The following is a 13,199-nucleotide window of genomic DNA, read 5'->3' on the forward strand; positions in this document are numbered from 1 at the left end:
CCGGGAATTAAATCCGGGACATCGGAGTAGCGTACCCATGAAAACCGGTGTACACACTACTCGACCACGGAGGTCGTCATCCTTAATATTACATCTTCTGTCTCTTTCGTGTAACAAAACGATACAACGTGACGCGTTCTTAATTTTTCATTTTCAATTCTCGTCGATCTATACTATCGATTCGAACTTAAGAAATTTCACTTTAAAATATATTATACTTTTTGAAGTCGCCTGATATATTTTTCATCCTTTCTTCTTGATACTTAAGCTTGAGAAAGACTCGTATTCCGTGACAGAAAACGAAATGATTCTATCTTATGACGTCACATCATCCACGATTGAAAATTATTAAAAAAATAAATATTTGTTTCAGTAATAACACTCTATGTTTTCACTTTTGTGAACTTTGGTTCTTTCAATGCCCATTATTTTCGAAGTTTCACAATGACCGGACGCGAAGGTCACGTTTCATTATAAATCGGTTTTTATTATTTTAAACTTACGAAATATAACTTGAAATGACAGAAAACCGACATAAATGCAACTTAACTATTATTATATATGCAGAAGAGAGATTATATAAAATTAATATAATATAGATTATATTAAATCAATATAAACATTATTCAAGTGGGCTTTTATAAGCACTTTTGAATCGTCAATTAACAATTAAGTGAAGCTACCACCGATTCGGAAAGTAGATTCTACCGAGAAGAACCGGCAAGAAATTCAGTAGTTACTTCTTTCAACATTTAAAAAATTCAAAGTCAACATAACATCTTAACTACTCAACCGATCTCAATGAAATTTTACATATATATTAAAAAACAACATACGATACCTGACAGTTGCTCTTTTCCTTCACACAAAGGCCAAGCCGCGGTAGAAGCTATATTATAATAAATAGTATATTTTTAACCATAACTACATTTTGTGATATTCTTTATAACATACTAGCTACATGCCCCGGCTTCGCACGGGTGCAATGATATGACATCACAGTGGAAACTTCTAATATTATACATAATATAACCTTCTTCTTGAATCACTCTATCTATTAAAAAAACCACATCAAAATCCGTTGCGTTGTTTTAAAGATTTAAGCATACATACGGATATAGGGACAGAGAAAGCGACTTTGTTTTTATACTATGTAGTGTTAGTGATTATGTAAATATCAAATGAATCTTTACAAATAAAATATCAAAGGCAATCAAGTGGAGCGTATTTTGTATCAGTAATCCCTTATTTATCCGCGCGTTCAACGGGGTGGGGTATTAAATTTATGAGGCCTCAAAGATACGCTCAATCAGCCGCACCTTAATCGTACCATAACTTACCTGAGCCTGGACAACGTTTCGTATTTTCGTCTGTATTTATTCTATACTCATATATAAGATACCGGGAAATATCATCAACTTGTCGCTGGCGGCTTTGCTCGCTTTTTAAGATGTTGACTGTTATCATCAGCCAGCGGCTTCGTTCACGTTTTAAGATATTGATTGTCATAAGTCAGAAAAAAGGAGGCTATGTCCTTTCTTCGAGTTCAAGTTTGCTTCATACCAAATTTTCATCGATTTTGGTCCAGCGGTTTACTAGTGAAAGAGCAACATACAGACAGACTGAGTTACTTTCATAATATTTATATAGATAATATAGATTTACCGTGTACAAAATTTAGAAAGTTTATTAAGACTTAATTATTAACCTTTAAGTACTGACGTGCATTTTTTGTAACGTCAGTACCGACGTGAGGCCTGAGAGGCCGCGTATGTAATATCAGTTTTTTATAAAAAAAGTATGAGTTGAATATTTTTCCTTAAATTATGTTGAAAACTAAAGGGTTTTACGAAAAAATAAGCAAAGAAATAAATTCTACTTAACGAAACATGTAATTATAACACAATAATATTATTTGGCTTCAATTTCGGGAAAAATTTAGACCATTCGATATAAAAAATCCAAACACAAAAAACACTCCTTTCAGAATAGCAAAAAATAGCATTTCTCACTTATGACTAATGTAACTCTTAGATAAAAAATAATATATTGACATAAACCTTCTAAAAAAAAAAACATCCACAGTCCAACTACTCCTTAAATTTTAAGCCCTATCAGGTCACACTTGTTTAGTGCACTACAAACAAACGCATTGATTACATGAATAGTATATATAGATCGATTTTCTTTGGAATTTAGGTTGGTGTGCAAGAAAATATGAAGCTAAGGAGACACAATTCTTGACTTCCATAGCTTCAAGCGTTCTTGCCAAACTCATTCTACGTTCACGTGCAATCTTAGGCTACAAAGTCTTTGCTTTATATGCTCTAATACTAACTGTTGACTTTTTTTACAAATGTATCTCTTCCAAAATGTTTTCCCATATTAATATTATTTAAAAGATAAGAATTTACGCAACTAATATCTAAAATTCGGTGAAAATTGACCACCACCGTCACCGTTCAGGCCACCGTCTTGCTCGGCGACTGCATGTGAATACTGTTTCAAATAATTTATCTGTACCGCCTTTCATAGAATTATAAAAACTTATAATTTCTGGCTTTACTGTTTGTTTTGTCGTTATAAGCCATAATTAAGTTAAAATGACTTCTTTTCCCTTCTTCGGAAGATAAGACCAGACCGTTGAATCCTTTGTAAAAACCAAATAAAGTTTATTCTTATTTTAGTAGGCAAAAGACCTGGGGGGTATTTTTCTTTTTATTCAATTTGTTGCAAAACTATTTCATTAATAGACGGAAGTCCCTGTTGTATCTATAGTTCATAATATCTTTAAAAATAACATATTATTTAGAAAATAAATGAATAGAAAAACTTACGTTAGTACCGACGTGAGGCCTGTGAGGCCGCGTCGGAATTTCAAAAGATGATTACTCACCAAATATGCCTGCTACAAAAACATTCCCTGTTCCAATATCAATGAAGGCGCTAACCATGCAGCTACTGAAAAGCTGGATTCGATATTGTGCAGGGAAAGGGGTAAACTAGCAATTCGTATACCTGTCGGGGCCTGTGAGACCGCACGTCGGTACTTAAAGGTTAAATAAATCTTATTATTTAATAGGAAAAGAATCAAGTCTACAGTGAGTGGTACACTTAGTGGTGGTCATTGTCTGAAGTTACAAGTGACAATTTAAGTACTAGTAGTGCGGGTACTTTTTAAGTTTTACCAGCATTACTTAGAAATTTAGCATTGCTAGAAATATTTACTATTCCTTGAAAGCCGAGATTGCCCTGTGGCTAGAGCGTACATCTTAACCGATGATTATGATGATGATAATTTAATCTCGAGCTTAACGGTGAAGGAAAACATCCTGAGGAAACCCGCATGTGTTCAAGGAGATTCTGCCATATATAAATCCACCAACAAGTATTGGACCAGCGTAGTGGAATATGTTCCTAACATTCTCTTCAAAGGGAGAGGAGGATCATATTCCATGATCCCAGATTTTATCGTGCATGTATTTGTATGCTATAATTATATATTCGCTTATTCAAATTGGATTTTAGTATAGAAAGTTTTTATTTCTGTAAATATAAAAGGCTTAACTAGAACTATGACGCACATACTATTAATACGAGGAACAAATATAAACTTGTTACGTTTATTACCCGACATTACAAAGTTAGCTCTTTGTTGGTAACCATGAATATGGTTTTACAAAATGTCTCCAGGAAACCTATAAAACATTTTTAATTGAAAATAAAAAAATACAAGTAAAAAGTTTGTGAGGTATACAACCTTTTATTTTTTTCGAAACGATCGACATACAATTTTATAGTTATCGGAATATTTCGTTATACTTAGTGGTAGACTGTCCGGGAAATTACCATCTAGTCATCATCATTTATATTCTGTCGCGAAGTTGTAATATATAATTAATTATATCATATTTGCATAATGAGGGACTTATTTCTCAGGTTCAAGGCGGTGGCGACAACTTACCACCAATTTGCCCTTTTGCAGGTCTACCTTCAAAGCTTGTTTTTGCAAACTCACCCAATTTTATCGAGAGTCAATCATAAAATGTATTTCACTTTTCACTTTAATTGACGAATTAATGTTATGCCATTAAAACACATGTAAAACAAAACGCAGATAGAGCATGTGAAACGTATGCAGTAAAAGCAAATACAAAATCAAAAGCGAATACAAATTCCCGTTAGCGAGAAACTACAGTTTATTAACGCCAAAAGTACTGACACTTTGATTATTAATGATTGACGTATTTAACAAAAATATACGTCGTTTCGTAAAACCGGGAATTTATATTTTAAATCTGATTGATATGCTTGCGAGTGCTTACGTGAATGTAGACGAACGAAATGTAGTACAAAAAATTATATTATTTAAAAGTATTTTCTTACGGATAACCATCAGGCTACGATATTTGAATTGTACTCATACAAATCACTACATAATATTACACCTACTTGGCGACCCCCGTGGTCGAGTGGGGAGTACACCGGGTACCCCACTCTGAGGTCTCGTGTTCGTTTCCCGGCCGAGTCGATTTAGATTATCATTATTTTTGTCTTGGGTCTGGGTGTTTGTGGTACCGTCATTACTTCTGATTTTCCATAACACAAGTGTTTTAGCTACTTACATTGGGATCAGAGTAAGGTATGTGATGTTTTGACATATTTATTTCTTTATTACAAATATGTTTTTATAGTAATGTAGATAAAAATATTTGATGTCGATAACGGCTTAGAATATGAACGAATTCGCTTCACTGAACGCTATCTTAACGGCGTTCTGTCATAATTATATTCGATACAATAATATTTAAACATCAACGAATTTTTGTATAGAAGGAATATAAGTCACGATATTAATAATTTCTTTTTGGCCTAAAAATAGTCATTCAAAAACATTTTTATATATTTTTAAACCAAAGAATATTACGGTCATTTACTTTCGTTTTAATCATCGCTACGTATTTTTACTGTAAACGTTGAGATTGCGAACATGTGTCGTTTATTTATTATGTAGTGGGCAGGAGCAATCGAGCCGGACGTGACGTCACCGAGTAATTACTTTTATACACATATGTGAAATGTACAATCCAGTTACTTGGTACGTTTGAAATAGCTCATTGGGGTTCGATCGATCTTAATTTAGAAGATAGTTTTAAATTATTTTTATCATATTTGAAATTGTATTTCCGATAAAGAATTACACGGAATGCAATAGTTAATACTGGAAGGTACTTTTTTTATGGTATAGGTTGGCGGACGAGCTTATGGGTCACCTGATGGTAAGTGGTGACCATCACCTATTGACAATGACGCTGTAAGAAATATTAACCATTCCCTACATCGTCAATGCGCCACCAACCTTGGGAAATAAGATGTTATGTCCCTTGTGCCTGTAATTATACTGGCTCACTCACCCTTCAAATCGGAACACAACAATACTGAGTACTGTTATTTGGGGGTAGAATTACTGATGAGTGGCGGGCTTGCAAAAAGCACTACCACCAAGTTCATCATTTTAATTTACATACAAGACCTAAATTTTTACCAAGAAGCTTAAATATAACTCTGACTTTCTTAAAGGTAGTTTTTACATATTGTTTTAGTGTATGTACACACTGCCTCCTTTGCCGATAAAATTTATTACTTGTAAATAATTAACATCAAACAATTATATTTTTTTACTAAATCAATAAAAAAACTATATTAAGTGTAGTTACCGCCGGATTGGAACACAGATTCTACCGAGGAGAATCGTCAAGACAATCAGTAGTGAGGTACTATTTTTCAAAATACAGAGCCGTGTTAGTATAATTGATTAAAACTTACCAAAAACATCGATGCAGCCTATCTGCCAGGTCATAGTTGGTTGGGTATTAATTTGACACATGTAACAGCCGCGGTCTTCAGCTCGTAGCGGTCGTATACGCAATTGCCAAGTCCTTGGCGCGTCCAGGCTCACCGCATACCTCGACCCCAGGACTGCTCGTTCATGCATCGTTAAAACTGTCTGATCCTCCGCTCGAAGCCAACCGACCTACAACATAAAATATTTCAGAGCTCATTCAAACGATATCCTTTTGACGAAGCGAGCTGATGTTAGTACTAAAATTGTCGCTTCAGTAATGAAAAACAAATATACGGTTTCTGAAATTTTAATTATTGAATCAAGTTATTTGTGAAGACGTTGACGTAATAACGTCCTCTTAGTGGAATGAGTCAATTGCCAAAATAATGTTGATTTAAGGCAATACGTTTTAGATGTGATAAGGTTCCAAGAATTTAGTTTTGTTTTACTTTACATTCAAGAAATGCACTTTGTTTAATTATATTAAATAATTATATAACTGATATGTAGGTAGATGCATGTGCTATATAAGTCTAATGTAATATTGTCATCGTTTGTCAGAGCGAAGAGAACCCTACTATAAATATTATTCTGTAGTAAACTGTTACTTTAGTAAAATATTAATTAATAAATTTCGCTGAATTCACTTAGCGCATTTTAAAATGACTATTTAATGTATATTAATTATATTGAGTTTTTAGAATTACCTGTTTAAATAAGATTAATGCTGTATCCCTTTTAGAACATAATAATAATACATATGGTTTTAATGCGGTACATTAAGAATTATTGTTAGGTTTTTAAAATTTATTTATTAGCAAGTTTAAAAAAATTGAGATTGTATTTGTTTGTTTTATATTTATAGCTTACGAATCATTTGTCATTAATGGAAACTTTTGGTAAATACTTTTTAATATAATTAATAAAATACTCTTTGGTGATATAAAACGTCTGCAAGGCATCCTGTATCGCAGCGCGATCGAGGGCCAAAACCTTTTCCTTTAATGAAACCGTCGACAGCGTTGATATATTTCAAGGCTGGATTATTGATATAATCTGTATAATATTTACAAATGAATAAATTGAAATGTCTTATCTCTTTATACTATCAGAGACATAATGACTGTTATTTATGAAATTGCTAGGTGAACTTATGAAATGGTTCACCTGATGGTCACTAGTACTCATTGGCGCTATTAGATACGTTTATTAATTCCTTAAATCTCCAGCGCACCACAAACCATGGAAACTAAGTTATTATATCCTTTGTATTTTTAATTACACTGGCTCACCTACCTTTCAAACCGAAACCTAACGATACATCATTTCTGATTGGAGGTAGCATATACGATGAGTACCTAGTTAGACGGACACACAATGTCCTAGCACAAAGTAAATAGTAATAATAAAGCATGTACTAAAAATTAATGAATTAATAAATTGACTTTGCTCATCATTATTGTCAACATAAATATAAATGTTTATATATGTAAGCATTGAAAACGTTTTTCTTTTTAATAAAATTGTCCTTTACGCCCGAAATAATAGATTTCGGACCTAATCAGAAATGTTTACTTAGGATGCTATTGGTTCATTCAAATTCATAACGATAAAAATAATATAAGGTCCGTAATAAAGCATGTCTACAAAATATTGTAGACTACTGATAGATATTATCAATATATATATTTTTTTAATTTAAACGTTTATCAAAATACTTTTGTAAGGCTTCGCGACGACGCGTCGTTTACGACTACAAAACTGTTTGACGTCGCGACGTCAAACAGTTTTGTAGTAAATATAAAACCTGATGAAATAAAAGTAAAGGCGACTATTTAATTGTAACAATTTATTTTATATGTAAGTAATGACAGTGCACAATTTATATAGACGTCAGACGAGAGAACATAGTTGACAAGTATTTAATACATAAAAAGGTTTAATATTTAATTTGTGTATGCGTCCTCCATACTCCTAACATCCTCTCCTGGACGCAGACGCTTTAAATGTAGTCCCATAGATGCGGTGAAGTTTTCATGCTTCGTTCGAGGGAGCCCTTTCGTCAATATGTCGGCGACCATCTCTCCAGTGCATCTGTATTTAATCAGGATTTCTTTATTGGCAATCTTCTCTCGCACAAAGTGGTACTATGTGCTTGCTGAGACTGCATTTTTTGAAAGATTAATCGGCCTTATTACTGTTTAAAGCTTCTTCAAGGCTCTGTGGATCACTATTCAGTAAATTCATTGTTTATTCAACATTTTGACACATTAGTGAAGACGGGTTCTGATAAGCGTCATTATTTTCTGACCTTATTCTATGTTGCAGCGGTCTCAAAGTCATATTAAATAACGGTGAAGAGTTTATCGTACTATCAGGTATGTATGTTTCATCATTAATATCCTCAAATTGATCAGATTCATCTGAAATACAAATACTTTGAGATACATTCTGTATTTCGTCTCTTTCTTGTGTCTCATCGTTAATGTTTCTTTCCATAGGTTCTTCAGGTTCATCACACAGAGGTAAGTATATAGTTTTTCCCTTTTTTTGTTCATTACTCATTCTACTAACTTCATGTGTATTTTCAGCTTTATTTTCCTCTATATCCATGTTATTTTTAATAATTTCTTTTTCTTTTTCAGGTACTTCATCTACTTTATTTCTTTTAATTGCAGCTTCGAGGAACACTACATCTCTACTAACAATTCCTTTTTTTGTTTCAGGATCTATGAATTTGTAGCCTTTTGTACCGTCGCTGTAGCCAACAAATATTAATTTTCGCGACTTTACATCCAACTTACTTCTGTTTTCTTTTGGAATTTGCACCATCGCAGGACATCCAAATATTCTCATATGGCTCAAATTCGGTTTTTTTTCCAGTCCATACCTCATATGGCGTTGCATCTGATAAGCTGCGAGTGGGAGAACGGTTCACTATGTAAGCTGCTGTAGTAACAGCTTCAGCCCAAAAATCTTTCTGTAAACCAGAGTTTAATAACATACATTTAGCACGCTCAATAAGGGTACGGTTCATTCGTTCGCTTAACCCATTTTGTTCAGGTGTGTACGGATTAGATGTCTGGTGCAAAATTCCATGATTTTTCAGGTAAGTCTCAAGATTATTGTTTGTATATTCAGTTCCGTTATCAGATCTAAGAATTTTATTTTTTTTATTTAATTCATTCTCCACTCTATTCTTATATTCAGCAAATTTTTCATATACTTCACTCTTGTTTTTCATCGGATAAATGTATACGCGGCGAGAAAAGTCATCAATAAAGGTTACAAAATACCTCGCTCCTCCTATTGATATCTGCTGCATCGGTCCACACACATCACTGTGGATAAGTTCTAGCAAACTGGTTGCTCGGGAACCTTCAGCAAGAAACGGTTTTCTCGTTTGTTTGCCTTCGAGACAGGTAATACAGATGAAATTTTCCATTCCTGTCGATAACTTAACTCCTTCTATATAGTAAGGTATCTTATTAAGGCTTGTAAAATTTAAATGTCCCATCCTCTGGTGCCACAGATAAGTATCATCATCAGCCTTGGCCGTCATGACTTGCATTTCTTGGTAAGTATTTAACAGATATGTTGCATTAATTAATCTAGCTTCTGCTACTAATTTGTTACTAGGATTGTAAATTTGACAGCCAGATTCATTAAATATTACTTTGCATCCATTTTGAATTATTTTGCTAACTGATAACAAATTTTTTTTCAATTCTGGTACAAGTAAAACATTCCTCACCTGTATTGAATTGGTACCACCATCACGTGCCGTTACCTGAATGCATACGTTCCCGCAGCATTCAACTTTTAATTCTTTGTTGTTAGCAATCCTTATGCTCGGTACAGGTGAAGCGGTGATATCAGTGAGCCAGTCCCGGTGCATCGTCATATGCATGGATGCTCCTGAGTCAACATGCCAAGAATTGGAATCATTTGCTGTGGATGCTGAAAAAGCTGCAACATAGCCTGTGTCTTTATCTGTTTTCTTATTGTTGTTTTTCTTTTTATAATAACAATTTTTGCTGAGATGTCCGTACTTATTACAATTTAAACATCTAGGACCTTTTTTGTCACTTTTGGGCATATTTTTTCTTGTGTTTGGATAAAGTGCGGTAGTGACATTTTGACATCCTGTAGTAATTTATTTTTTACTAAGTCAGCACTAATCTTCATACCGGAACTTTCCAAGCCCATAATCATTGGCTTATACATTTCTGGTAGCCCTGAGAGCATTAATGTGCCCAACCACTCATCGTCCACGTGAAAATTTATATTTCTTAATTTGTGCGCGGCTGTCATTATCTTATTTACATAGTCTTCTACTGACAAACTGCTTTCTAAATTAGTATTAATTAATTCTTTTAATAAGCCAACCTTCCGTGTCAGTCCTTGGTCTTCAAATGCCTTTGTCAAATTGTCCCACACCTGTTTTGCATTCTGTGCATCCTGTATGTGCACATATAAAATTGGGTCAACCAACAATATTAACTTGGATTTTGCTTTGGTGTCTTGTTTAACTGCGTTGAGATCGGAAGCATCTGGTGCTTTCAAAATACAGCTATACAAATCTTCAAGTTGTAAGTATGCCTTGACTGCAAAACTCCAATCTGCCCAATTGTCGCGACCCTTCAACTTCTCAATTGACATCATAGCGTTAGTTCCAGCCATATTTATAACATATAATGTTTATCTGAAAATAGCTGAAAAAAGTAATCAGTCGCGAGCCGGTAACTAAAAGTGAAGTTATACTCGTCAGATTTTACTTTTATCATAACTTTGTTAGTACTGAAGTAAAACTTGAAAATAATACAAAAAGGCGGGCTTGACTGGGCCCATAACCTGATGAAATAAAAGTAAAGGCGACTATTTAATTGTAACAATTTATTTTATATGTAAGTAATGACAGTGCACAATATATATAGACGTCAGACGAGAGAACATAGTTGACAAGTATTTAATACATAAAAAGGTTTAATATTTAATTTGTGTATGCGTCCTCCATACTCCTAACAAAACCTACAATAAGATATTTAATTGAGTTGACTTTTTGGTTTAAAAATAAATTTAGGCTGCATAAGCTGATGTCTCGCGCTAAATAAATAAATAATAATTAATCTACACATTTTAGAATTGTAAATATATTATATGATAAAAAAGCGTGGAGTTCATGAGATAAAAAACCTGTTGACTTCCAAGCAGGATGTATTAATTTAAATAATTGTTTTTAACCAACATGACTTTATATATTCAAAATGTAGATATAGAATAACTACTGAGTTTCTTGCCGGATTTCTCGGTAGAATCTACTTTCTGAACCGGTGACAGCATCATTGATGCTGTAATTGTAAAATGACGATTCAAAAGTGCTTGTACAAGACTACTTGAATAATGTTTATATTGATTTTAATTAATTAGATTTAAATATTAACTCTATAAGGAACTAAAAATAACAAACTTTTTTTAATAATTGTTCAAAATATTCAGGTTTAATCAAAAACCTAACATAAACAAACTCTGATCTCCTGACTTCTTAACATTACCGAAGGCAAGAATTTTTTTTATGGGACACGTTATTTATATACTTGATAGTTAGGTTTGACAGCTCGAAGGGGTTGCATCTTGTAATATATTACCTTTCCAATGTATATGAGCAGTCGTAACTCATACATCTAACATATTAAATAAAACAAAATAGATGAAATGTTATCAAAAATAAGAAAAAGCAAATATTATGAAGCTAGACCTCATGTTATCGACGAGACATTTACGGCTTATAAGCTATTTTTATGCAAAATTATACAACAAAAGTTTTTTCAATTTGTATATTTCATTAGTAGTTTAGTTCTTAAAGTCGAGCAGAGTTGATTACGATTCATTACGAGTCGTTCCAAAAGGTGGATTGGCTAGATGCCTACCGCGTAACAATGCACAAAAATCAAGGTGCACCTTCTCTGGTTTTCGCAACGCCTTGTGAATTTTAATACCACATACGGACCTTTAGTTAAGACCACAGTTTAAAAAATAAAGATCAGATAAGATTTCTTTTTTTTTTTTTAAATTTTATGAAACAAAAATACAATAAATGTATGTATAAATAATAACAAGACGACATGAACAGCAGAAATAATATTATTATTAATTTCGACAGATGAAAACATTTTCTGTTTTTTCAAACGAAACAAATTATCATACAAATTGCGATTGTTTCGATATTTTCTTAATCAATTTGTTTTCTTTTTATTTTGAAATAATTGTGATTGGATACATTTTGACAATTATTCTGATGGAACGAAAATTATAATGAGACAGATGTTGCTCGTTTCAAATAAACGGTGATTTTAAACTTTAATATATATTTCATTTGATACAATTACTGGTATTTATTTTAAATAAATAGTGATTATCTGTATGTTCTATTTTTAAAATAATCTGCAGTAGTTTAAACTTATGTATCATAAAAAAAATAGTATTCCAAATTCAAATCATTAGTTCTGTTGAATTGCCATTAACGAAAATCAAAAAGTTGATTAGCTATTCTTAGATACTCTGTGGCGTAAAGCTCGTGTATACAGTCGTTGTTAGGCCGTCTTTTGTTTCTTTTTCGCCCACTGATTTCTTTTGTTTTTTCTCCGATTAGTTGCTTTTGTCTCGAACTTCTTATTGTTTATTATGAAACCTAATTCGACACAGCGATTGAGGTCCGGTCGAGATGAGTGACAATGTTACGCTTATTGTTTCCGAGTAATTAATTTTCTGATTGCTTTCTAGATAATTGGTTTGGTTCGTACATTATATTGTATACGTTTCTTTTTATAGACAGTAACTAATACTGCTTTGTATGGATTTATTTGGTTGCTTTTACTGAGAAGTTTATTAACATTATGACTCTCTTTGAATGGTAAGTAATTGTTATCTAGAAGAACCATAGCTATATTATTTGAAAGAAGGAACATCAATAACTTAGTTAAGATATAGTGATATAACCGCTAATGTGCTATTTAATATGAATTAATTTTAATCCAAATTTTTTAATCAATTTTATACAAATAAATGAAAAAATGTGACATAATTTATAAAACGAACTAAGTGCATATGTTATAAACTAAATTGGTGGTAATTTTATTCATACCATGAAACAAATACTACGTACAACCGCTGTTTCAAAATTCTATTTATTTTACAATTTGATTCTAGTAAATTGGTGTTCTGTATTTCACATTCAATAAAGATTTAGCGACGTTAGTAGGTAAAAGGTCTCGAACGTGGAAGTTCTGCGACGCGTCAACCAAAACCGGCAACTTTTGGAGACTGTCAAGAAGAGAAAAATTGCATATCTCGG

At 32.8% G+C, this 13,199-nt stretch overlaps 1 protein-coding gene across 1 annotated transcript in view; it reads right to left on the reverse strand.

Moving 5' to 3' along the window:
• LOC124534873 (lachesin-like) overlaps window positions 1-13,199 on the reverse strand; it is a 96,351-nt gene that overhangs the window by 52,732 nt on the left and 30,420 nt on the right. The window contains exon 3 of the mRNA XM_047110916.1: window positions 5,827-6,034. Within this exon, the coding sequence (XP_046966872.1) occupies window positions 5,827-6,034 (208 nt within the window). The remainder of the gene's footprint in view (window positions 1-5,826; window positions 6,035-13,199) is intronic.

The sequence above is a fragment of the Vanessa cardui genome, chromosome 13 (assembly GCF_905220365.1).
Source record: "Vanessa cardui chromosome 13, ilVanCard2.1, whole genome shotgun sequence".
NCBI lineage: Eukaryota > Metazoa > Arthropoda > Insecta > Lepidoptera > Nymphalidae > Vanessa > Vanessa cardui.